The following is a 27,127-nucleotide window of genomic DNA, read 5'->3' on the forward strand; positions in this document are numbered from 1 at the left end:
AACTAGTTGGTATCATTCTATTCTTAATTTTACGAAGGTGTGGATTTGAATGGAGAAAACCTTGACGTTCCTAGGTTTTCTTGGAAGTCACTTAGCTGGGGACTGCCCATCGCCCAGCACTCATTTCATTTAAACTTTTTTTGTGTGGTTTTTCTGCCCTGTGAACAGTGATTATCTTATGAGATTAATATAGTAAAGTCAAACAGTGCAGTGTGTGGTTAGAGACAGAGTTTATTTTCATCTTACGTATTTCTTAAAGGTCTGATGAGGTCATGTAAATGCTTTAGTTATTTCTCATAGCAGTTGTTCTTTTTTAAAAGGATTGTTTACTATTCACTTAGTTTTGGCTGCACCGGGTCTTCAGTGCTGTGCCTGGGCTTTCTGTACTGTGGCGAGCAGGGGCTCCGTGCTAGTTGTGACGCCTGGCGTCTCGCCTTGGTGGCTTTCCCTGCTGGGCTGCGCAGGCTGCAGTCGATGTGGCGAGGGCTCAGGAGTTGTGGCGCAAGACTTAGTTGCTCTGCGGCACATGGGGTCTTCCCGGATCAGGGATGGAACCCACGTCTCCTGCATTGGCAGGCGGATTCTTAACCACTGAGCCACCTGGGGAGTCCTAGGGCTGGAACTTTTAAAGGAGGTAATTCTCTGCTAATGTTTTCAGTTTCTTCATGGTCATTGGTTTAGGTTTAATGTTTCTGCCTGAATCAATTTTAATCATTCATTTGATTAAAATTAAAAGGTGTTTATTCCTTTCATCATTCTTTAAAATATGTTGACCTGTTATACTGGGACACACTCCTGGACTTGATATGGCGTTAATGTGTGCCCTTTGTTTTTTTTTTAATATTGTCTTATTTTAAAATATTGTCAGTAGCCTCCTCCCTTTATATTTGCCCTTTTAAAAGATTATTTTTTATTTATTTTTTCTCATTTTATCATGAGTTTGTTTTGTTTTTTTTTTTTTAATTGTTTGGCTGCATTGTGCTTACATGATCTTGGTTCTCCGACCAGGGACTGAACCCATGCCCTTGGAAGTGGAAGTACAGAGTTCTAACTAATGGACCACAGGGAATTCTTCTCTTTTTTTTAATTTGTAAATTTTATTGAAATAATGTTGATTTACAATATTGTGTTAGTTTCAGGTGTAAAAAATATTTTTTAAATTGTGGTAAAATATATAAGTAACATAGATTTGCCATTTTAACCATTTTTAGCATAGAATTCAGTGAGATCTACCAAGTTTTAAATGCTGTTTATTGTTTAACAATTCTCTTTTAAATGTCATTAAACTTTTCATATTTTAAAGTAACTTGGTCCTATTTTCTTTTGGGCCTTTCTGAATTGATTTATAATTTTGAGCCAAATTTTTTTTCCCTTCAAAATAATATTCTTTGTTAAAGCTGTGAACTGAATTTTAAGTATAGCTTTGGCCAGACACCATCTCAGCTTTGTTGTTGCTCTAAATCTGTTGGCTGACCGAGTACTGTTTAGTGCATATCATTTGCTGGTTACTATAGTTGTTACTGAGAATTTAATGATGGTCTCTGTATGCTAGTATTAATTATTGATGGGACTGTAATTTCAAATTTATTACTTTTTTGTTACAATATTTATATGAGAGAGCTTTGACTATTGAAGTGAATTGGATTTTGAAGTATATGGTTTCAACTTTAATAAATTTTATATTTCTTTTTTTTTTAAGTGAATATGTCCTGTACAACCTGTGCGTTTGAAATGTAAGGGGTTTTTTTTTTTTTTGGTAGCATATTGTTTGATTGGTTTGTGTTTCTGGAGCTTAACAAAAGAAGGATGCGGTGGAATTTAAATCTTGACATAAATCCAACAGTTAAGCCTTATTTAAATTTGCCGTTTATGTTTTTGTTTACTTGATTTGTTACAGATTTATAGGTACCCTGTATGACCTCTGGTAAATTCTGTTAAATTTTATTTGGAGACACTAATGCTTTTTGCATTATGTATTGTATTTTTCTGATTTTAATATTGCTACCCGTGCATTTATTTTATTTGCATCTACCTGCTTTATTTTTGCCCATTTAAAATATTTGTCATTTTATGATAATAAACAGCTGTCGTTTGACTTAATGATTACTCTGTTAGAGTCTCTATTTACTTTACTTGTAGTCTCTCATTTGGTTCTGTGGCAACCCTCCGAGTGGATTTTTTTTATAAATCCAGTGGGTAGCCTTCAACCACTGCTGTACTATATTTTATTTTGAGTGTATATTTTCTAAGCAGCTATAGGGTTCAGTGTTGTTTTAAAAAATAAACAAGGAGTGTTTTTAGTGTTTTTAAGGGTGACTGTTTCTCAGAAGAAAAAAAATGAGTTCTACGAGGGTTGAGTGACTTCTCAAAGTTATGTAGCTTGTTAGGAGATGGAATTCAAATCTAGGCATTCTGACTTCAGAGTCCCAGGCTCTTCATACGAAAATACTGTCTTTATGCAGTTTTTTCTCGTTTCATTTCCGCCGATGTTCCATCTGTGCGGGTTGGTCTGCCTTTGATAGCGAGTGGTGCTGATGGAGGGCGTTCTGTCGGTCTGCCCCCTCATTTCCGCCGATGTTCCATCTGTGCGGGTCGGTCTGCCTTTGATGGTGAGTGGTGCTGATGGAAGGCGTTCTGTCCGTCTGCCCCCACTGACTTACTCCGTCGTATCCTTCATGTGTTTTTCAGCATATTTTTATTTAGAAGCATGTTTATGTATCAAAACAAAATCATAGCCAACTAAATTTTGTTTGGAGAGGGAATATAGTTCAGGCGTAATGTTTTATTTTTTCTTCATTGTTTTTCATGACGTAAATTCAGATGGTTGGAAAAAATTCATCAGCATTAATGTTACTATTCTTGGAAGACATGTCAACATTTTAGAAGGAAGCTTAGATCCACCACCGTATCTAGTCACTGATTTTTGTTTGTTTCATTTTTTTAAAGTTAGAATATTTTGAGAAAGATCTTTATTTGCTTTACGCAGCGGTAGAAACTATGTATTTTATGCATGCGTGCGTGCTCAGTCGTGTCTGACTCTTTGTGACCTCATGGGATGTTACCTGCCAGGCTCCTCTGTCCATGTAATTTTCCAAGCAAGAATATTGGAGTGAGGTGCCATTTCCTTCTCCATTATTTTTGTTTGTTTTTTTAACCTGTTGCTTCAAAGGCGTTAGGAGTCCAGCTGCTCAGGTGAGCTTCTGATATTCTGCAAATGTGTCACCAGTGCAAGCGTTCAACTCCTGAGTGCTCAGCCTTCTAATCTGTCAGAGCCTGAGTTGTGGAGGCGGGAAGGAAGCACTTTCTGGATTGGTCACTAGGTGTCGGCGAGATGCTCCTCTCATTCAGACCCTTCTTTCCCAGACATGAGGAGACACAGCCGCGTCTGCTGGTCATCTGTGCAGAGTGTATAAAGCTAGGGTTTGTGGGGCAGCTCTTTAACCCCAGAGGCCTCCTGTCTGGTGCGGTGACCTCTCAGGAGGCTGTCGCAGCATGCTCTAGAGCCAGTGCTGCCGAGGGATCACGTGTGTGACAGATGGGCGGCTCCACCGACCACGGGCCCCTCATCTCACTTTACCCTAAGACGAGCTCCTGGGTCCATTTTGTATCCTAACAGTGGATAAGACACTCAGGGTCCCCAGGTGGTGACGTTGGGGAGCAGGCACACCGGGTTCGGCTGGGTCCAGTGAGGAGACAAAACCGTGTACTGGTCATGTAAACCAGAGAGGCTTGGTGTGTTAAGGAGTTACTGAGCCGCGATAGGAGAACGACTGCACGCTGGGAGGAGAGCTCTGTACTCCAGGGCTCAGGGCTAGTGCCCTGAGGACACACTGGAAGCGGGCCATTTGCCAGGGCTGGAGTTCACGCTGTGCTGAGCAGATGCGCTTGCCACTGGATTGCCTGGGCCGGAGCTGGTTCACGGGTCCCGGGCAGCAGAAGCAGCCTGGGGCACAGGCGAGCTGAGGCTGGCGGCTGGGGCCGCAGGGTCCCTCTGCAGGTGGGAGTCCTGGGTGTGTGCTGTCTGTGTGGGGAGGGCCGCAGGAAGTGCAGCTCCGGGTTCTGGGTGAGCCGGGGTGGGTGGAGAGGGGCGCCGAGAGTCGGGGCGCCCTGCTGCCGCGCGCTTCTGGCGCAGTTGTTCCTTGTGAATGAACTCCTGCACGCGCGTGTGTCACTGGCCAGCCAGCCCTGAGGGACCTGGTGTGGGCGGCAGGGACCGAGGAGAGGGTGCAGGAAGTGGTGGCCAAGGCCGGAGCCCTGGGCCCGAGCTCTGGGGCTCCCAGCTGCGTTGCTGCTTCCCAAGTCCGGAGCTGGAGGACGTACGTGATGCCAGATACTGGAGAAGCTTTGCCCTGCAGACGGATCCCTGACAGCAGAAACCAGGTCGTCCCTGGGGCGCATTCGCATCCTTTAGCCTTGGCTGCCATAGCTCTTTGTTCACGAGCTTGCTGAGAGGTGGTGAGAGAGGCCAAGGGTCACACGCAGGGCAGGTCGTCTTGTCCCCACTTCTGCAGCGGTTGTCACCGTGGAGCACTCACACCGGACACAGACCCCCTTGCGCTCCGTGCCCATCACCCTCACACGCCTTCTCTAGATCTCTTTGCTACCAGTTATCCCTCCCTGTTCTTCCCAGACTCCTGACCGTCCACTGCCAGTGAGTCCGTGTGGATTTGCACCTCTGGCCACGTCTCCTTCCTGACCAAGGGTGCGGCCGAGCGCGCTTCCCGAAGGTCGGCCCCCTGGAGGGGCTCCCCCCTGCGCAGAGCCCGGGGGACCACCTGAGTGCCGGGCCTGCTGCAGCCCTCCCGGGCTGAGCCGGCACGTCATTATGGCTGGCTGTCCACAGACGCCAGTTCTGTTTCCTAAGTTATTGATCATAAGCAACTCGCCACGAGGCCGTAGGTACGGTTTTTTAAGACGCGGCAGCGCAATATATGTGTGATGTCAGGAGCTTCTCACGCAGGTTCCCCTCCGGGGAGCTTGGGTACTTCCTGTGTCAGGCGGTCAGTCTTCTCCTGTCTGCTGCCTTCGCTCTGAAAACCACTGGGCGTGACGGTGTTCAGCCCAGGAAGACTGGAGGGTCTCCTTGTCCGTTCAGTGGGCCTTGGCTGCCCTGGGAGCGATATCATGGGAGGCGTTAGTGGGAGGACTGTGGTTGAGTCTGCAGTTAGTTCACTGGCGGGTGGGGAGGTGGAGACAAGTGCCCCCAGCGGGAAAGTTGTGTGAGAAGCGCTGTGCGAGCAGGGAGAGCGTGTTACTAATGGTGAGCCTGGGCGAGAATGAGCAGAATGAGTCAGGCTTTAAACGGAGGGGGACGCGGGAATCATACCGAGAGATGAGGGCCACTTTCCGGGTGGGCCGTGAGAGGAGGTTTCCCTCCCAGACCCTCCCGGGAGGTTGGCTCACAGAGAGGCGTCGATCACGGTGCTGTGAATGCGCGTCCTGGATTCAGCCTGCCTGCGTCTGAGTCCTCGTCGGTGATGTCCGCTGAGGTTACTCAGTGGCTCTGCTCACAGTGCCTCGTCACAGTTACGGGAGGGAGTGGGCTGTGCGTCCAGTGCGGTGCCGGGCACTGGGTCAGCTGTGAGGCTGGACACGTCTCCTCTCCTGACGTCCATCACCTGGAAGCAGGCCCCTCCCTGCTGTTTCCCCGGGGGCCAGAGCGCAGAGCTGGTCTTGGAGCCACATCCAGCACCCTGCAGGTCTTCAGTAGATGCTGCCTGTGTGCACGGAAGAGCTCAGGGGTTCTTTCCTGACAGCGAGGTGCATTTCTGGCGATGCGTTCTGTTTGCATTTACCATGAGCCACCAGGTGAGAGCGGAATGGGCCTCCTGGCGGCGTGATTGCTGGGCAGCTGCTTGCACGCCGGTGTGAGTGCTCACCAGCGGCCGCGGCCCAGTCAGGTCGGGGGGTCGTGCTGAGTCGCGGGACCCCAGCCCCTTACTGCCTGCTTCCAGGAGAGCCAGCTTCTCTGGGGCTGGAGGGGGAGCAGGGGCGGCAGTTTCCTCTTAGAGAGGCATAAACACAGTGAATATCTTTTAAAAGCTAATTGTATCAACTCCTGAAACAGTAATTAAGAATATATGTGTCTTGAGGGAATATGGATACAGTGCCTGGGTGGAATGTTCACAGTGATTTTTGGGATCTTAGTTCCTTGACCAGGGATTGAAGCCTGACCCGCGGCAGTGACAGCACGCAGTCCTAACTACTAGGCCACTGGAGAGTTCCCTGGTTCACGTGATGTTAGAAACCTCGGTCTGACCGTCTCTGGTCAGATGACAGTGAGCCCCGCCTCGAGGGCCGGGCCTCTGTGCTCCTGGGTGACTCAGGCTCACTCGTGGAGGTCCCTCACTCCGTGCCAGGGAGGGCCTCTGGGCACCTCCCTCCTCACGGCAGGCCCACGAGGCAGGCGTTGGAGGCTGAGGAGGCTGAGGCAGAAGGTTCGGTAAACTCATGGTGCCACGCTAGTAAATGAAACGGGGCAGTCTGGCCTTGGAGCAGGCATTCTTAACCATGCCTTGCTATCACTAGCAGACGTTTTCTTTTTTTACTTTGAAAAATAAACTTTATTGATGTATAATTTGCACACGATGAGAGGCGTGCACTTCAAGAATACAATTCCGCCGCCCCAGACACGGTTCAGAGAACATGCATCCTCCAGAGCTCCTCGTGCGCCCGTACCAGCCCGTCCGCTCTCCCCTGTCTGGGGCAGCCGGTGGGGGTCACGGATGGGACATGATTGACACTGATCATCTTGCTAGTACTTTTCTGTGTGTGTTACGTTTACACTTCCTTTTCTTTTTCCTCTGCTTCTGCCCCTTTAGGGTTTAATTTAGCATGTTTTGTAATTCCATTGTATCTCTTCTATTGACTTATCATTAGGTTAGTGAAAAAGTAATTGTGGTTTTGGACTGTGAATTTTAAATGATTATAACTAGACTCAAACACATCTTTATTAGTCAAAATAAGAACCACTACAGTCAACACATTTTTGCCAATGAGAAATAAATGTTTATTCCTGTAGTCTAAAAATCCATGCTTCAGAATTCAGCAAACTCTTGGAAAGCATTTTTTACCTCCTGCTGGTTGTGGGAGCATTTTCCCTGCAAAAAAGTTGTCAAAGTGCTTAAAGACGTGGTAGTTGGTTGTTGAGAGGTCAGGTGAATATGGTGGATGAGGCAAAACTTCATGGTTCAACTTTTGAAGTGTTGGTTATGTGATGTGCAGTCGGGCGTTGTTGTGGAGGAGAACTGGGCCCACTCTGTTGGTCAGTGCTGGCTGCAGTGTTGCAGTTGGGTGCATCTCATCGACTTGCCGAACGTACCTCCCAGATGTAATGGTTTTGCCGGGATTCGGAGAGCTGTAGTGGGTCAGACGGGCAGCAGACCACCAGGTAGTGATCATGACCTTTTTGGTGCAAGTTTGGCTTGTGCTTTGGAGCTTCTTCTCGGTCCAACCACTGGGCTGGTCTTAGCCGGTTGTCATATATAGACCACTTTTCATCACACGTCACAATTCGATCAAGAAATAGTTCATTGTTGTTGGATAGAATAGGCTTCCCTCGTAACCCAGTCAGTAAATAATGTGCCTGCAATGCAAGAGACCTGGGTTTGATTCCTGGGTTGAGAAAAATCCCTTGGAGAGGAAAATGGCAACCCATTCTAGTATTCTTGCCTGGAGAACCCCATGGGCAGAGGGTAGAATAAGAGAAGGCCACACGTCACTGGAAGGACTGACGCTGAAGCTGAAGCTCCAGTCCTCTGGCCACCTGGTGCGAAGAGCTGACTCACGGGAAAAGACCCTGATGCTGGGAAAGATTGGAGGCGGGAGGAGAGGGGGACGGCAGAGGATGAGATGGCTGGATGGCATCACTGACGCGATGGACATGAGTGTGAGTAAACTCCGGGAATTGGTGATGGACAGGGAGGCCTGACGTGCTGCAGTCCATGGGGTCGCAAAGAGTTGGACACGACTGAGTGACTGAACTGAACTGGGCACTTCAAAATGATGATTTTTTTTTTTTTTTAATTTTCTGTCAGCTCATGAAACACTCACTTATCAAGCTTTTTCAGCTTTCTAGTTTGGTTCAAATGCTGAATGACTGTACAATGATCGAGGTTGCGTTCTTTGCAACTTCTTGTGTAGTTGGAAGAGGATCAGCCTCAGTGATCCTCTCAGTTGATTGTAGTCAGCCTCCGATGGCCAGCCCTGAGCCCCTCATCTTTAAGGCTCCTGTATCCTTTGCAAAATTTCTTGAACCACCACTGCACTGTACGTTCACAAGCAGTTCCTGGGCCAAATGCACTGTTGATATTGCGAGTTGTCTCCACTGCTTTACAACGCATTTTGAACTTGCATAAGAAAAGCACTCGAGTTTGCTTTTTGTCTAACATCATTTCCCTAGTCTAAAATATAAAATAAACAGCAAGTAATAAGTCATCAGCAAAAAAATATAAAGCGAGAAATGCACATTAAAATGATGTATAACAGTGCTTGCTTCAGCAGCATGTGTAGTAAAATGATATATAACATAACAATATTTATTTAAGAATATATTCCAATATCAGACAGCAAAGTTCACCAGTGCAAAACTGCAATTACTTTTGCACCAAACTTTTAAAGTATGGTTGTCTTTGCATTTACAAGGCACATTTTAAATTAATCCAGTTTACCTTCAAATGATATGCAGTTGCTTCAGAGTGTATAGTGAGGGAAAACCTTACATGGTATATTGCTAGTTCCCTCTTTGTTCTATTGATGTTATTGATTTTACTTTTACAAATGCTATGAACACAGAATACATTGCTATTTTTGCTTCTGAAAGTCAGTCACACTTCAGTGCAGTTTTTTAAAGGGGGAAAATTGATTTTATTTTACTTTCATTATATTCCACTCTCAGGATGCTTCATTTCTTTGAGTAGGTCCAAGTTTCAGTCTTAAGCTATGTTCTTTATGCTTAAAACGTTTTAACATTTTTTTGTAGGTTGAGTCTCCTAGCAGTGCATTTCTTCAGTGCTTCTTTCTAAGAAGTCTTCATTTCTCCATTACTTCTTTCAAGATATCTTTGCTAGGTATAGGATTTTTAGTTAACAGGTTTAAACTGTTTTGTTTGTCTTTGGTTTACATGGATTTTCACAAGAGGCCAATTCTAATTCTTACCTTTGTTATACTGTGTGTAGTGTTTAACCTGTTATCCCTGGCTGCCTTCAAGGTTTTCACTTTTTAGTTTTTAGCAGTTTGGAAGTGATGTGACCAGGTTTTTTACATTGTTTATTGTTTTGTTTGTTTATCCTGTTTGATGTTTTTTCTGTACTTCTTGGATTTGAGGTTTGGTATCTGTCATTAATTTTGGAAATTTCCCAACCACTGTTTCTTCTGCTCTTTGTTCACCTCCTCTGATTACCAGTTTGTTAGAATGTTTTGTATGTAAGGATGTTTTCTATTGTCTCACTTACTGGATATTGTGTCCAGGCTCCCATCGCCACTCATTTTTCTCTTTGTGTTTCAGTTGGGGTCATTTCCATTGATCTATCTTCAGCTTCACTGAAGAGAAATGTTTTTGTTTTTCTGCTGAAATTGCTCATCTGATTTTCCATGCTGTTTGTCTTTTCTTTCATAGTTGTTAATATAGTAATTGTAGTAACTTTAAATTCCCTGTCAGATCGTCCCAAAACTTGCTTTGTATCTGAGTCTTCTTGTTGTTGTTTTTGCTATGCTGTGTGGCAAAAACAGGGTCTTAGTGCCCTGACCAGGGATTGAACCCACGCCTCCTGCAGTTTGAGTATTGAATCTTAACCACTGGACCGCTAGGGAAGTCCCTCTGAGTCTTGTTTTGATGGTTGCTTTGTCTTTTGGGAGTGTGGTGTTTTTGTTTTTGTTTTTTGATGGTTTTTGTCTGCTTTATAATTATTTTTCAGAACCACACATGCTGTATAGGACAGTCGTTTATATGCTTGGAAACAGGCGCAGACAGGCTTTCGCTGCTGTAGTTTGAATTCTTTTGTTAGGAGCTGGGCTCCGTTTAGAATTTGTTGTTGCCATGCTTGTTGTCAGAGCTCCGCAGCCTTCAGATTGCCCCGCGATGGCTTGTGTTTAGAGTGAGGACTGGTTTTCCAGAGCTGTGTCTGTGTGGCGTGAGTCTTCCTGCCTTGCCCTGCCTCCCAGTGTTTCTGCACACCTTTGTTCCTCTCCTGCCCCTCTCCTAGTAGTACTCCACTCTGGCTGTTCCTTGAAGCTTTTTGTAAGGTGTTTTGTTTGTTTGGATGCGCCATGTGGTTGGTGGAATCTTAGCTCCCCAACCAGGGATTGAACCCACACCCTCAACAGTGGAAGTGCAGAGTCCTGACCACTGGACCACGAGAGATTCCCCTGCTTGAAGCTTTCTGACTTGGACGTGAGCGGGAGTGCTGTGGTGCTGACCCTGAGTATGTGTGTTGACCCTGAGTCTTGGGGTGCAGTCCTCTCAGCTCTCCTGCCCCTTCCTTGGCTGTAGTTGTGGGCTACCTGTGTAATCGTGCCCTTTCTCCAGAAGTAGCTCCCCCAACCCCCTTTTCCTTCCTGCTGTTGCAGTGAGTGTTGGGCAGAGCCTCTCCCCGGGTGGTGTGCCCAGGGAAGGCCTTTCTCCATGGTGGGTGTGGTGAAGAATCGGAGAGGCGTTTTTTGCCCCTCAGACTTGCCTGCCACCCCCCTCCCCAGTTCTGCACCACCCCCGATGCTTCTAGGGCTCTTGCAGATCTTTCCAAAGACCGCTCAGTGAGTTTCTTGGGGACGCAGCAAAGAGGCGCAGGTCCCCCCAGTTCCTGCTGGCGCTCAGCCTCCCCCGCTGTCCCCCTGAGCCCTCCCCCTGGTGCCGGGCATGCCTCGCTCGGGCGTGCGTGTGCTCTCCTTCCTTGCAGGCGGTTAGATGCTGGGCCAGTGGGCTCTGTTACATCCGTTTCCTCACGGGTTCCCAAAAAAGTCATGGCTTGGAACGAGTTCGGTTGGTTTTGTTGTACAGGAGGGGGCAGTGCTCCTCCCTCCGCTGGCTGGGAGCTGAAGCCAGGAGGAACCGTGTCAGCGGTGGTTTAAGTTTCACGGAGTCCAGCGTGTCAGGTGTGGTCAGTGCTCTTGGGGTCCTCCCAGATGTCTACCCCAAGGTTGAAATCTTGTCTAAATAGAAAAATCTTCTGTCTAATATTTTGTCTTTTCTGAGGTTGGAAAGATTTTCTTCTCTGTTTTCTTATTAAAGTGTCATAATTTTAGCTTTCATGTGTAGGTCTGTTACCATTTCAAGTTGGGTGGTTGTTGTTTTTTTTTTTTTTCAAGTTTTTGTGTATGGTCTGTGGTGAGGTTGGAGGTGCGTGCGTGCGTGCCTGCTCAGTTGCTTTAGTTGTGTCTGACTCTTCGCAACCGCATGGACTGTAGCCCACTAGGCTCCTCTGTCCTTGGGATTCTCCAGGTAAGAACACTGGAGTGGGTTGCCATGTGATCTTCCCGACTCAGGGATCGAACCCGCGTCTCTTATGTCTCCTGCACTGGGCAGGCGGGCTCTTTACTACTAGTGCCACCTGGGAAGCCCAAGGTTGGAGGTTACCCGCCTCCCCATATGTGTTATTGAGAAGCTGCTCCTTTCCCTGTGGGATTACCCTGATCCTTTGTCAAATATGTTTTTTCAAAACTTCTCACTGTTAGACTTCATGGACGTGTGTGCAATAAGTGTACATATTTTGCATGCGTGCTCAGTCGCTAAGTTGTATCCAGCTCTTTTGTGACCACAAGGACTGTAGCACGCCAGATTCCTCTGTCCATGGGGTTTCCCAGGTGAAAATACTGAAGTGGTTGCCATTTCCTTCTCAAGGGGATGACCCTGACCCAGGGATTGAACCTGCGTCTCCTACTTTCGCAGGTTGATTCTTGACCGCTGTACCACTGGGGAAGCTTACAGTAAGTGTACAGCTTTGCAAATTATCCTAGTATGGCTCCTGGTATCAGCACTATTCAGATAAGAGAAATAGAACATTTTGAAGACTCCAAAAGCCCACGAAGGCTATGTCTTGGCTACAGTTCCCTTTCTTCCTCCCGTGGGTAACCACTAAACATACATTCCTAAGGATTACAGTTCTGTCTGTTTTTTGAACTTTATATACTTGGAAGTTTGCAACATATAGTTGTTGGTGTATAGCTCCTTTTACTTGGTGTTTTTAAGGTTTGTTTAGAACTTTGCTACAGTTTGTCCAGCTCCAAACTGGACTAAACTTCTGCATTTTGACAGGAATTCCGCACAAATCATGTTTTATTCTTTGCAGTACGTCATCTTAGGAGTTTGTGATGTTGGTTCGTTCCATGACAGGTGTTGGTAACTCTTAACACGTGGTTAAGGTGGTGTCTGACCAGCATCTTCACTGTAAAGTTAACAATATTTTGTGTTAAGTAATATGTCTTTTGCAGAGAAATACTTTATCATCATAAATATCCTGTTTTCTCATCAAGCTTTCTCCCTCTGATTTAGCATCCAGTAGTAACTCGCGGTTGACTCCATTAACTCAGTGGTAGCAAAACGGTGCTCTTCCAATTCCGTCATTCCTTCTGTACTTGTTGACATTGTGCAGCAAGCTAGCACTTTCCTTTCTTCCTTGCTGTTTGTATAGTCCTGGGGTCATTATGGACTATGGTTTCCTGTTTGGTTTTTGTGTAGTTTCCTGTTTCATGCACAGGATCAAGCTGAGCGCTGGGAGCCCCTTCCGGCTGGCTGCTGAATCCTTGGATTCTTGGAGCATTTCCTTACTTTAGCAACCGGATGTTCCTTCTCACCTTGAGTTCTCTCTTCCACAGTCCATCCAAGGAGCCCTGCTTTAACGGACAGTAGTATTTGCAGGTAAAAATGGGGATCTGTTGAAACCAGGAGCTCACACTGAGTCTGCAGTTCCGGTCCAACGTTTGGAGTTTGTTACTCGCCTTCCCTCTTGCTGTGTGTGTCTGTCTCGTCTACAGTGGAAACCTGGCTACGTTATCTTCACCAGGTTTACTCTTGACTCGGTTCTCCTGTGTGTGCCGGGCCCCATCCGCCAGCCGCATCCCCAGCCCTGGCACACCTCCAGCAGACTGCGCTCCCTCTCAGCACTGCGGTGCACACCAGCCACAGCCGCCAGCACTTCCATGGCGCTGAGGGCCATGCTTGAGTTTTCTTTTCAGAGGTGATAAGTCAGCAGTATCAGAAATATTAAAAAAAAATCAACCTTTATAAACTATTCTCCTTATTGATCTTTACATCCTTTTGGATTTTTTGTGTGTGCAGTCGTACTATCTGCAAATAATGACACTTCTCCCCCCCTTTTCTAGTCATCAGTCCTTTTTTTTTCTTACTTTACTATACTGGCTGGGATCTCTGCTGAGTAGAAATGATGGTCGTCAGCACCTTCATCTCATTCCTGATCTGAAGAGGAACACTTTCCGTTCATCCTTATGTTTAGTGATAATAGGGTTCTTTTTTCAAGATGGCCTTTATCAGTCTAAGTTACCTTATGTTCCTCATATACTACAAGTGCTTTTTACTGATGAATGGATATTCAGTATTATTAAAAGCTTATTCTGCATATATTTGACCTTCCCTGATGGCTCAGTGGGTAAAGAATTTGCCTGCAGCGCAGGAGACACAGACGTGGATTCAATCCCTGGGTTGGGAAGATCCCTTGGAGGAGGAAATGGCAGCCCACTGCAGTATTCTTGTGTGAGAAATCTCATGGATAGAGGAGCCTGGGGAGCTACAGTCCATGGGGTCGCAAAGAGTCGGACACGACTGAGTGATGAAATGCGTGTGTGCACACACACTGCATCTGTTTTAATTACATGATACTTGTCTCTTACTCTTTAATGTGATGGAGTAATTAGAAAAGCATCTCAGTGTTACACCAACTTTGCTTTCCTGGTAAACCCATTTGGTCATGGGAATATCCTTTTCTCTGTGTTGCTGGATTGGGTTTGTTCATAAATTAATTTAGGACTTTTTCATCTGTTGTCACGAGTGAGAGTAAATTGGGTTTTCCTTTCTCTCGGTCACATTTGGGTATACCGATTATGGTTAATTTTCAGTATGTACTCTTTTCTGTTATCTGCAATAGTTTGTCTAAAATCAGATATGTTTTTCTTATTAAATTTTTGGTGTAAACCATCTTGGCTTGGAGTTACACGTTTGAGTTAATTTAATAATTATAGTGTTGTTCCATTTTCTATTTGTCTATTTTGAAAAGTTGTATTTTCTAGAAATTGTTTCAGCACTTCATCAAACTCTCATCTAAAGTTTGACCTAAAGATGTTGACAATATCCTTATTATTTTAAGTGATTGCTTGATCTGTAATGATGTCTTTTTCGTTTTTGATGTTGGTTTTTTTGTACTTTTTCCCTTAATGAGTCTTATCAATATTTGTCTATTTTATGGGTCTTTTCAAAGAAGTAGCTTTTGGCTTTGCTGATATTCTCTAATCTGCGAGTGTTTGACTGGTGCCCTTTTAGACTCAGCCTCTCTGGGACGGTGGCCTTCATCCAAGAGGCCTTCTCGCCCAGGAAGTGACCCCAGCACACCCTCCAGTGGTCTGGAGCCAGCTTGCCTGGGTGTGAATCCTTGCTCTGAGACAAACTTGAACAAGTCTTGTAAAGTACACACCTCAGTCTCCTCTTTAATGAAGTGAGGATGACAGTCACACTAACAGTGTAATGGTGTTGGAATGATTGGAAGCTGCTGTATGTATTTAGGAAGTTGGCCTGTTGCATCTGTGTTGCAGATACTTTGTCTCAGTTCAGTTCAGTAGCTCAGTCCTGTCTCACTCTTTGTGACCCCATGGACTGCAGCACGCCAGGCCTCCCTGTCCATCACCAACTCCTGGACTTTACGCAAACTCATGTCCATCGCGTCAGTGATGCCATCCAACCATCTCATCCTCTGTCGTCCCCTTCTCCTCCCGCCTTCAATCTTTCCCAGAATCAGGGTCTTTTCCAGTGAGTCAGCTCTTCGCATCAGGTGGCCAGAGTATTGGAGTTTCAGCTTCAACATCAGTTCTTCCAATGAATATTCAGGACTGATTTCCTTTAGGATGGACTGGTTGGATCTCCTTGCAGTCCAAGGGACTCTCAAGAGTCTTCCTCAACACCACAGTTCAAAAGCATCAGTTCTTCGGCACTCAGCCTTCTTTACTGTCCCAACTTTCACATCCATAAATGACTACTGGAAAAACCATAACTTTGACTAGACGGACCTTTGTTGGCAAAGGAATGTCTCTGCTTTTTAATATGCTGTCTAGGTTGGTCATAACTTTCCTTCCAAGCAGCAAGCATCTTTTAACTTCATGGCTGCAGTCACCATCTGCAGTGATTTTGGAGCCCAAGAAAATAAAATCTGTCACTGTTTCCATTGTTTCCCCATCTGTTTGTCATGAAGTGATGGGACCAGATGCCATGAACTTCGTTTTCTGAATGTTGAGTTTTAAGCCAGCTTTTTCACTCTCCTCTTCCACGTCCATCAAGAGGCTCTTGAGTTCTTCTTCACTTTCTGCCATAAGGGTGGTGTCATCTGCGTATCTGAGGTTACTGCTATTTCTTCCGGTAATCTTGATTCCATCTTGTGTTTCCTCCAGCCTGGCATTTCGTATTTTGAACATTGCATGAAATGGTCCCTTGGAATCTCTTAATTTTCTTGAAGAGATGTTTAGTCTTTCCCATTGTGTTGTTTTCCTCTATTTCTTTGCACTGAGGAAGGCTGTCTTGTCTCTCCTTGCTTTTCTTTGGAATGCTGCATTCAGATGGATGTATCTCTCCTTTTCTCCTTTGCTGTTCACTTCTTTTCTCAATTTATAAGGCCTCTTCAGGCAACCATTTTGCTTTTTTGCATTTCTTTTTCTTGGGGATGGTTTTGATCACCACCTCCTGTACCGTGTCAGGTTCCTCTGTCTGTGGTTCTTTAGGAACTCTATCTGACAAGTCCAGTCCCTGGAATCTATTTGTCACTTCCACTGTATAATTTTAAAGGATTTAATTTAGGTCATACCTGAATGGCCTGATGTTTTTCCCTACTTTCTTCAATTTAAATTTGAATTTTGTAATGAGTTCATTATCTGAGCCACAGTCAGCTACCAGTCTTGTTTTTGCTGACTGTATAGAGCTTTTCCATCTTTGGCTGCAAAGAATGTAATCAATCTAATTTTGGTATTGACCATCTGATGATGTCCATGTGTGGAGTTGTCTCTTGTGTTGTTGGAAGAGGTTGTTTGCTATGACCAGTGCGTTCTCTTGGCAAAACTGTTTAAGCCTTTGCCCTGCTTCATTCTGTACTCCAAGGCCAAACTTGCCTTTACTCCAGGTATCTCTTGACTTCCTACTTGGGCATTCCAGTCTCGTATGATGAAAAGGACATCTTTTTTGGGTGTTAGTTCTCTACGTTCTTGTAGGTCTTCATAGAATCATTCAACCTCAGCTTCTCCGGCACTAGTGATTGGGGCATAGACTTGGATTACTGTGATATTGTATGGTTTGCCTTGGAAACAAACAGAGATCATTCTGCGTTTTTGAGATTACACCCAAGTACTGCATTTCGGACTCTTTCGTTGACCATGAGGGCTACTCCATTTCGTCTAAGGGATTCCTGCCCACAGTAGTAGATATAATGGTCATCTCAGTTAAATTCGCCCATTCCAGTCCCTCTTAGTGCACTGATTCCCAAAATGTCGATGTACACTCTTGCCATCTCCTGCTTGACCACTTCTAATTTGCCTTGACTCATGGACCTAACATTCCAGGTTGCTATGCAATATTGCTTTTTACAGCATTGGACTTTACTTCCATCACCAGTCATACCCCCGACTGAGTGTTGTTTTTGCTTTGGCTCCATGTCTTCATTCTTTCTGGAGTTATTTCCCCACTGATCTCCAGTAGCATATTGGGCACCTACTGACCTGGGGAGTTCATCTTTCAGTGTCCTATCTTTTCGCCTTTTCATACTGTTCATGGGGTTCTCAGGCAAGAATACTGAAGTGGTTTGCCATTCCCTTCTCCAGTGGACCATGTTTTGTTTGAATTCTCCACCATGACCCGTCTGTTCTCGGGTGGCCCTACACGGCACGGCTCATAGTTTCACTGAGTTAGACAAGGCTGTGGTCGACAGGGTCGACAGGCTCAGGGTTTGGAGTCGGTTCTCAGAAAAAACCAAGAGGGTGAGCCCACTAGGCGGCCAGGCGAAGACAGAATGTCAGGAAGGAGGAAGTGAGCTCTTGCATCTCATGCTGATGGCATCAGTGTGGGCCTGCAGGATCGGTAGGCAGGGGCCCTGCTGGAGGGGAGGGCCTAGAGTCACCCTGACGTGCGCAGGTCAGCATGGGTCCCCTGGCCACGTGGGGCTCTGCAGCCCCTGGTGTGCTTTATGTGTGAACACATCCACATACTGACAACCTAGTATGAGAAAAGAATGTAAAATATCTCACTGTCTGTTGGTTACCTTTGATGTGACAATATTGTGCATATATTGAGTTCAGTAAGTCTGTTCCAGTGCGTTGGCTTCTCGGCATCAGGTGGCCAAAGTATTGGTGCTTCAGCATCGTTTTGGGGTTAATTTCCTTTAGGATTGGCTGGTCTGATCTCCTTGCAGTCCACGGGACTCTCGAGAGTCTTCTTCAGTACCGTGACTCATTGGAAAAGACCCTAATGCTGGGAAAGATTGCAGGCCAAAGGAGAAGAGGGTGGCAGAGGCTGAGATGGTTAGACGGCACCACTGCCTGAGTGGATGTGAGCCTGAGAAGGCTCTTGAGGATGATGGAGGACAGAGGAGCCTGGCATGCTGCGTCCATCGGGGCGCAGAGGGGCGCACACGGCTTAGTGGCTGAACAGCAACATTGAGTGAAATAAAATCTTACCAGAGTTCACCTGTCCTTTGTGGGGGAGGTGTTTAATAGATGTTTTTCTTAGAGCACTTTCAGTTTCAGCAGAAAGTGCAGCAGGTTCCCATATACCCTCACGCATGCAGAGCCCGCACAGCGTTGGCATCCCCACCGCGGTCTGTCAGAGCCGGTGAACTTCGCTGGCGCGTCATCGCCTGGAGTCTGCCGTCCCATCAGGGCCCCTCTGGGTTCTGTGCACGCTGTGGGTTGGACAGATGTCGAGTGGCACGTGGGCACTGCTGTGGTGTCGCACAGAGTCGTTTCGCTGATTCAGAAGCCCTTTGCGTCCTGCCTGTGCCCGCCCTCCCCATCCCTGACAGCCACTTACCTTGTAGTGTCTGCATAGTTCTCCAGAATGTCAGAGGGATCACAGAGTTGATAGCCTTTTCAGATTGGCTCCTTTCATTTAATCATAGACATGTAGGGTTCCTCCCCGTCTTCCCATGGCTTGATAAGTCGTTTCTCTTTAGCTCTGAGTAATAATCTGTTGTCTGGAGGCACCCCCGTGTATTCATCCACTCACCTTCTGAAAGAGATTTTGGTTGCTTCCAAGTTCTGGCAACCATGAGTAAAGCTGTTAGGAACTGTGCAGGCGTTGGTGTGGACGTCGGTTTTCATTGGGTAACTTCTGAGGAGCACGGTCGCTCGGTTGTGTGGTGGGGGGTGTCTGCCTGCTGAGAAGCCCTCAGCCTGTGCTGCAGAGCGGGGTGCCGTCTGCACCCCACCAGCACTGTGAGGGCTTCTGCTGCCGCGTAGCCTCGCCGGCTTGCGCTCTCGGTGTCCTGCCTTCTGGCCGTTCCGCTGGCTGTGTCATCTCCTTTTTACCTGTGTTTTTGGTTTTAACTTACTACACGGTTCATGTTTGTAACTTGCATTACATTTCTCTTAGAGTTGGAGTGGACAGCTCAGAAGGCGTTGCTGAAAAGGAAGGAAAAGATTGGCAGTTAGTACCTGGGGGTGAAAGTGAGGTTAAGAGGAGAGTGTTTTGTCTCTTCAGCCTGGGAGGAGTAATAGCATGTTTGTATCCTAATGGAGATGATGCAGGAAAGACGGAAAAACGGATGACCTAACAAAGGGCCTGGTCAGTGGAAGAGTCCTCAGGCAGATGACAGGGCCTGGTGCCTGCGCCGGAGGTGAGGAGGCGCCGGTGGGGTGAGCATGCCTGGGGGCGCTGTGCAGGCCGACGAGTGGTTTCCCACAAAGGTGGTTGGCACCTTCACGCCCCTGTCAGCAGCATGTCATGCAGCCATCGTCCTTCCCTCTCTGCAGCGTCGGGTTTCTTCTGGTCTTGAATGATGTGTTCAGAGTGTCCCTTGTTGAGAGACCAGAGGAGAGCAGAGGCCTTGGCAGCCCCTGCATACCCGGCCAGGATCTCCGAAGCAGACACTGCAGTCGGTGTGGGGACCCTGAGCCCAGCCCGCCTGCTGCTGCTGCCCACCTGTGTGCCCTCCCCTGGTCCCTGTGCAGGCCTCTGCTCCACCTGCCCCGAGCTGGCTGTCTGCATCTCCGCTCCCCTCGCTCTCCAGCTCCTGGGCAGAGGCACGCCTCCCTGTCCCCTAACACTCTTAACCATCCCACAAAGTCCCTGTGCCCGTGGCCCTAACTCCGGTCCCCGCCTTGTGAAGTTTTCGGACCGTAACAATTTTATTAACAACCCCGGAGACTAACTCAGCGTCATCAACTCTGTTATGGGAGGTAAAGGGTCCTGCAGAAAGCAGGCGCTGTCTGTGGGGAACAGTCTTGTATGGGCAGGTCCCTGGCTAGCCTCTGCCGTGGTTCTCCGTGAGGCAGCTGTCCCCCTGTGGCCAAGGGCGTGGTGGTGATGGTGGGAGGGCTGGTGAAGGGGTTGGCCGTGCCTCTGCGCAGGTCGGCAGGGCTGGGTTTGATGGCTTGGGCTCACCAGCTATGTGAATGGCTACTTTTGGAATTACTTCAGGTCACTGAATTTTAAAATATGACTGACCCATTTGCTGCTGCTGCTAAGTCACTTCAGTCGTGTCTGACTCTGTGCGACCCCATACACGGCAGCCCACCAAGCTCCCCCGTCCCTGGGATTCTCCAGGCAAGAATGCGTTGCCATTTCCTTCTCCAATACATGAAAGTGAAAAGTAAAAGTGAAGTCGTTCAGTCGTGTCCGACTCTTCGTGACCCCTTGAACTGCAGCCTACCAGGCTCCTCCGTCCATGGGATTTTCCAGGCGACAGTACTGGAATGGGGTGCCATTGCCTTCTCCGGACTGACCCATTTAGGGACTGACTAAAAGCCTTTCTGAGTCTCTGTTCTATTTATGTGGTTTTTCTCTCCCTTCTGGTGATTTCTGGATATTGCTATGAAGACTGTTAACGTCCTTTACAAAATGACTGGTTACCATGATTTTCAGGTACCTTCAGATTTGTAAAGGGATGCAAACTGCAGTATGAGAAGTTAGAGGTACTCTGATAACAGTTTTTCATTTGCCTGTAGTAGATTATTGCTGTTCAGTCAGTGAGTCGTGTCCGACTCTTCATGACCCCGTGGACTGCAGCACACCGGGCCTCTCTGTCCTTTACTATCTCCCGGAGTTTGCTCAAACTCATGTCCTTGAGTCTATGATGCCATCCAACCATCTCATCCTCTGTCGTCCCCTTCTCCTCCCACCGTTGATCTTTCCCAGCATCAGAGTCTTTTCCAGTGAGTCAGTTCTTCGCATCAGGTGGCCTAAGTATTGGACCTTCAGCTTCAGCATCAGTCCTTCCAGTGAATATTCAGGACTGATTTCCTTTAGGATGGACTGGTTTGATCTCCTTGCTTTCCAAGGAATTCTCAAGAGTTGTCTTTAGTAACCACAATTCAAAAGCATCAATTCTTCGGCGCCCAGCTTTCTATATTGTCCAACTTTCACATCCGTACATGACTACTGGAAAAACCACAACTTTGACTATGTGGACCTTTGTTGACAAAGTAATGTCTCTGCTTTTTAATACACCGTCTAGGTTTGTCATAGCTTTTCTTCCAAGGAGCAAGTGTGTTTTAATTTCATGGTTGCATATTTTGAACTGAATGAGAATGAAAACACAGCATATCAAAATTTGTAAAATACAGCCAAAGCAGTGCTTAATAGGGACATTTACAGCATTAACCATCTGCAAGAGAAAAGATTCACTGTCCTGTGCTTCCACCTTAAGAAAGTAGAAAGTCAAAGAGCCGATTATACCCGAAGATACTCTAATGAAATAATAATATAAAAGCAAAATGCAGTAAAACAAAAATTTTTTTAATATGGAAAAATCATGAAACCAAAAGCTAACTGTCTTAAGAATAATAAAATTCATCAACCTTAAGGTAGGCCAAAAATTTCAATAGATACTGTATAAGCCTGTGAAAAGATATTTAATGTATTATTAAGAAAACCACGTTGAGACAGTGCTACACATTGATTATGGTGGTTACAATCGAAACCTCATTGATGAGGATGTCAGTTAGCTGAAACTCCTTATCAGTGCTCTTTGGGAGAAGTTTGGCAATTCGGGTTTTTTTTTTTCTGGTCAAGCCGCATGACGTGTGGCATCTTAGTTCCCTGACCAGGGTCCCTGTGCCCCCGCATTGGAAGCGCAGAGCCCTAACCCCTGGACTGCCGGGAGGTCCTGGCAGTTTCTTAGAAGTTAGACACCCCAGTTATTCTGTTCCTTGGTATTCATGCAAGAGAAGCAAACCATGTGTTCCCAGCAAGATTTATACATGAGTGTTCATAGCAACTACTGTTTGTGAAGCTGCAAACGGGAGACAGGCTGCCTGTGTGCAGACAGTAGAAGGGATAAGGGAGCTGTGGCTTATCTGCAGGGGACACTGCTCGGGAGTGGAAGGAACAGTCTCATGATCCACACTAGGAATCATCTCCAAGTGATGATACTCAGAGAAGCCCGACAGAAGAGGAGATGCTGCGTGATGCCTTTGGTCGCAGACAATTCCAGGAGTTGCCCCATAAATCAGTGGAGTGGGAACTCTGCGCGGTGGCCTGTGGCGGGGCGGGAGGGCGAGGCGGTGAGGAGACAGGGTCAGGGCAGCGCTGCCACCTCGAGGACCCGCTGCCGTGCTGAGTGGAGTCTCCGGGTGTCGGAAGGTTTGAACTCGGCTCAGGACGTGTCTGCGCTCCCCCCGGAAATCCCACCCTCCCGGGTGTCTGGCTCCACGCTGTCTGGGTGGTTAACGCGCCAGCGTCGACGCCTGCTCTTCACCTCTGCAGCCCGTCCTCCGCTTCCGGGGGCCCCCTGCCCGGGCAGGTGAGCCCCCAAAGTCTGACTGCTCTCCTCCCCTGGGCTCACCTCACATACGATGACCACCCCAGAGTTCGTTGTTCACACGCCAGGGTTTCTCTATAAGGAGAAACCTGGGTCTACGCACGCCCCTTCTGAGCAGCCTCCAGCCCCCTCACAGGGCCCCCATCTGAGCAGCCCCTGCCCCTCGTCTTCAGCCCCAAGCCTCCCCTCCAACCTGCATCCTTCGCCCGAAGGACCCGTGTCCACAGCCGCCCCCTGCACTGGCGCTCCTCCCGCGGCTGTTTCTCTCTGTGTTGCCTTAGCCCTCGGGTCTCAGCTTGGCTCCGCTCTCATCAAAGCCGCACTGTCCTCCTCGTCCGCTCTGCACCCTTGGCAGCTTCGTGTCTTCATTCTGGCGGAGAAGCACGTAGTGCAGTGGGCTGTCGGGGGTTCTGTCTGTGTTTACTTGTCCGACGCCGCTCTCTTGGACCAGCAGGACCGGGCGTCTGACCCGTGCGCAGTCTGTGCCAGACCCCTGTGGCGGAGCCGTTCTCACCGTGGCGCTGCTCCACACGCAGTTCAGCCTCTCTCCTGTCCCCGACGTCTGACCCCCTCCCCGTCCCGGGGGCGCCGCCTTTGCAGAGGTTTCACCCTGGCCTCTTCGCCCCTTCCCTTCTCGCATCTCTTCACCTCGCACATCCTGTCCCCCTGTCCAGATGTGCGTGAGGACAGGCCCCACGGCTCCCTGCCCCCTTCTCCTCTGTCCGCGCCCTAAGGCTTCTGGCCACAGCTCCCGACGTGAGACGTCTTCTCAGGGAGGCCCTCGATGGTTGCAGTGACGAATGGCATTGTCCTCAACTCCAGACACTGTTTCTTGCTTTCTCTGCTCAGTCACCCCTGTCTAACATTGTGTGACTTGAGACCACAGATGTTTTACCTTGTCCTTGTGTTTGACGAGAATTACACTCCCTCCCGGCGGGATCTTGGTTTCCTCACCATGTGTCTCTGTGCCTGGGCCAGTGTCACGGCCCACAGTGGGCTCCCAGGAAAGCCCTGCGTGGATGGACCCTGAGCTGGGTGCTCTCAAGTCACTTCTGCCTCTTAACATTCTGATTCTGCTGGGGACCTTTGTCACCTTGGGCCCAGCGTCTCCTGATCTGGGTAGAAAGGCAGCCTGGAGAGGTCTGAGGCCTGGGGCTGTCCCGCCAGCGATGGGCTTGGGATCTGTTGGGACAGAGAAGGGCAGCTGCTCCCATGGGCAGCCGCGCTCAGCCATTCAGGTGAGCGCCCTCAGGTGAGCCCACTCAGACACTCAGGTGGCTGCTGAGCTGGGCGGGTTAAGCCCAGGGCGCACCTGTGGGTGTGACGGGTGGAAGCAGGTTTGATCGCTGGTTTCCGTAGGCAGGTAAGAACAGACGTGTACGCTTCTGTGTCTTAGCGGTGCTGTCACTCCGCCTTGTAATCTCTCGTTTTCATTCTGACCGTCAGCCTGAGGTCCCCTTGGGAGCGCGCTGGCCATTCGTTGTGGCGGCAGTCACATCAGGGCATGTGTCAGGCCAGCCCATGGCGGTGCGCGGCCCGGTGAGGACGCGGTGCGGGGGGGGGGGGGGTGGCGCCGGGCCGAGTGCAGAGCAGGGGACTGGAGAGGCCTGGCCGGCGAGGCTGCTTCGGGAAGCCTGTGCCTGGCCTCCTGCTCCCCCGTGGCGGGCGCGCCTCTCCCGAGCGGCTCTCCGGGGTTTGCAGGGCGGTTCCGCTGAGGAGCACACGATGCCTCTGGGCTCATGCTGATGGGGATTAAAATCTTGCTGCTACTTGCTCACCTGGTGACTTCGCTGCTGCTGCTAAGTCGCGTCAGTCGTGTCCGGCTCTGTGTGACCCCAGAGACGGCAGCCCACCAGGCTCCGCCGTCCCTGGGATTCTCCAGGCAAGAACACTGGAGTGGGTTGCCATTTCCTTCTCCAGTGCATGAAAGGGAAAAGTGAAAGTGAAGTCGCTCAGTCGTGTCCGACTCTTAGCGACCCCATGGACTGCAGCCTACCAGGCTCCTCCGTCCGTGGGATTTTCCAGGCAAGAGTACTGGAGTGGGGTGCCACTGGTGACTTTAGGCCTGTTTTAAACCTGGGTGCCTGTTTGTGTGTTTTTAAGGCTGATTTTATTTTTCTGATAGCGAGGTTGATATTAGGATCTGGAGTCATGATCTTTCTTCTTCCTGCTGCCACCCTCACCCTTCAGTTTAGGACCTGTTTGCAAAGTGGATGTAGATAGTGGGGCTGGACTTGAGTTCATAACTGCTGACACGCTTGGAGGGAGGCTGGTCTTGGATGTGTGGCTGCTGTCAGGTCCTAGATGTTTATCTTGACTTGAGCTTGGACAGCCCGCCTCAGAGGCGGCTTGGCTCTGTAGGTGCACTGAAGCCAGATTGCCGCCTCCGCCCTGAGCTTAGACATCTCTAGAATCGTGGCTTTGACCTTTTTTGCTGTTTTTGGCTGCACTGAGCGGCTTGTGGGATCTTAGGTCCTCAACCCGAGTTGAACCCAAGCCCTCGGCAGTGAAAGCAAGGAGTCCCAACCACTAGACCTCCAGGGGATTCCCTGAACTTTGTTGATGGTTAAAAGAAAAAAGAAAATGTCCTGGTACTTTCTCAGTCTGAATTGAGGCTGACGCTTTCTAGCATGTGGGGGGAATACAGAAGTCGGAGTGAAGCAGTGAAGACAGATTTCTGCCTCCTCCTTAGATGTTCTTTATGCTATTGCTCTTTTATTTGAGGTATGTATTACGAGTTTCTAGAATGCTCGGCACAATTGTATTCAACAAATTCCCTGTTTGATGTTTCTCAGTGTGAACATGCGTGTGCATTAAAGTTTTAGAACTATAAAGTGTGAATGATCGTGGCTTTGTGGCTCATGTTTTGAAAAACCTTTTTTTTTCCTTTTTTCTGTTCCAGACTCCTTTTAATTTTGGCATGAATCATAGAACACCGCCCTACCCCGCTGGGGACTACTGTCTTCTGTGCAGAAGTGAGCGGAAAGACTCTTCGTTCTTAGAGGGCGGAGTGAAGACGGCAAGCAAGCTGGCCCTGTCCATGGCGCCCAAGGGCCACAGCGTGCTGCACCTGCCGCTGTGGGTGTGCCCCGACTGCCGGCGCTCGGTGGAGAAGGACGAGCGCCACGGTGGCCTCGAGCAGCCGGCGGTGAGTGCCCGCGGGGCCGCGGCCCGCAGGAGCCGCCCTTCCTGGCCGCGCCTGTGTTGGTAGGGAGGCTCTGCCCTCCTCGGTCGGCAGGTCAGCTCCGTCAGCAAGCTTGGCAGCCCACAGGGCGGGTTTTGGCTTCTTAAGTCCAGTCGCAGGATTTCTTTGCCGATACACTTTGTTGAAAAACTAGGCGGCTTTTTGTGCACTCAGTTCTAGGTGGTTCCATGTGCTGGAAACGTGCCTGACATTCTCTCCCAGATGCAGTTTTCAGGTCAGGCTCCACACCCCCACTCTGCCCCCTCCCTTTTCATGCCTCAGCTAGATGAAGCCTTCTTGAGAACATCAGCATCTTTAGCCCAGATAGCATCTTCGTGGGCCCTGGTGCTGAAAAGGCTTTGGTTTTTTCTTCTTTAAATTAACTAATTCATGGCCATGCTGGGTCTTGATGACTGCACTTGGGCTCCGCCCAGTGTGAAGCGCGGTGGGGCACGTCGCTGTGGGCTGCGGGCCCTCACCGCGGTGGCTTCTCTCACGGGGCAGGCGCTTGCAGGCACGTGCACTTCAGTGGTTGCGGCTCCCGACTCTGGAGCATGGGCTGAGTAGTTGTGGTGCTCGGCTTAGTTGCCCCACGGTGTGTGCGGTCTTCCCAGACCGGGGGTGAAACCTGTGTTCCCCACACCGGCAGGCAGATCCTCAGACACGGGACCACCACGGAGCCCCAAAGGGCTTTCAGACCTAATCTTTCGGTTCTAGAGGGGGGTTGCCTTGCAGCCATGTGAGGCCCCGCCTTCTAGGGCTTGTCTGTGCCTTTGATTTCTGCCTGCTGGTTGCTTTCTGGGCCGTGGTCTCTGTGCTCCTCTGCATGTGGCCAGGACAGCCCCCACCGGCACTTTCTGCTTCCTGACTCGAGGCTGCTGTCCACTGGAGCCCCCCCCCACAAGCCTGCTGCCGCTTGGCAGAAGCCTCCTCCCTGCCCTCCGCTGAGCTGTGACTTCTGTTTTAGGGTTTCCTGGGAGGCAGCACCCAGCTCACGTGCCTGTTTCTGGAGTAGTGCTGTAACAGCTGCAACTCAGAATCCCGTCGTTTATCAAAATAGAAATTGGCTTCTCGCTAGTGTGACTCCCGCACACCCCTTTTTCCTGCCCTGTGCTTCTCCTCAGCACTTCTTTCTAATGGACTGTGTGTTCTACTTACTCCTGCCGTCTCTCCCTTCACTGGGATGCACGCTCCAAGTGGGCGGCTCTCTCTGTGTGTTTCTTCCCGGAAACTGCTCAGTCAGTGCAGTCGCTCAGTCGTGTCCCAGGGACTCAGCGTGCCAGGCTTCCCTGTCCATCACCAACTCGGGCACATTTTAGGTACCCAAAAAACATTTGAGTTAATGAAGAAATGAATGAATGAAGAAATGAATAGATATAGAATAAGAGATTAAAAAGATGGCACAGTTGATCTCAAGTTTTTTCACCTGCAGATCTTTGTGCTTTTATCATTTTATTTTATTTTTGTTTCCTTTCTTGTCCACTTAAAGTATTTGGTCTTTTTTCAGTTTTTTAGTTGTGTTCAGTCACTCAGTCATGTCTGACTCTTTGCGACCCCATGGACTGCAGCACGCCAGGCCTCCCTATCTATGACCAACTCCCGGAGTTTACTCAAACTCATGTCCATTGAGTCGGTGATGCCCTCCAGCCATCTCATCCTCTGTCGTCCCCTTCTCCTCCTGCGTTCAGTCTTTCCCAGCATCAGAGTCTTTTCCAGTGAGTCAGTCACAGTATGAAAAGGTAGGGGCATAGACTTGAATTACTGTGATGTT

At 48.7% G+C, this 27,127-nt stretch overlaps 1 protein-coding gene across 18 annotated transcripts in view; it reads left to right on the plus strand.

Annotated features, from left to right (window-relative positions):
- FAM193A (family with sequence similarity 193 member A) overlaps positions 1 to 27,127 on the plus strand; it is a 150,187-nt gene that overhangs the window by 41,686 nt on the left and 81,374 nt on the right. For all 18 annotated transcript variants that reach the window (XM_081579256.1, XM_081579268.1, XM_081579263.1 and 15 more), the window contains exon 2: positions 25,075 to 25,320. In XM_081579256.1, the coding sequence (XP_081435382.1) occupies positions 25,075 to 25,320 (246 nt within the window). The remainder of the gene's footprint in view (positions 1 to 25,074; positions 25,321 to 27,127) is intronic.

This window comes from Giraffa tippelskirchi, chromosome 1, assembly GCF_054371585.1.
Source record: "Giraffa tippelskirchi isolate mGirTip1 chromosome 1, T2T-mGirTip1v1.2.pri, whole genome shotgun sequence".
Classification (NCBI taxonomy): domain Eukaryota; kingdom Metazoa; phylum Chordata; class Mammalia; order Artiodactyla; family Giraffidae; genus Giraffa; species Giraffa tippelskirchi.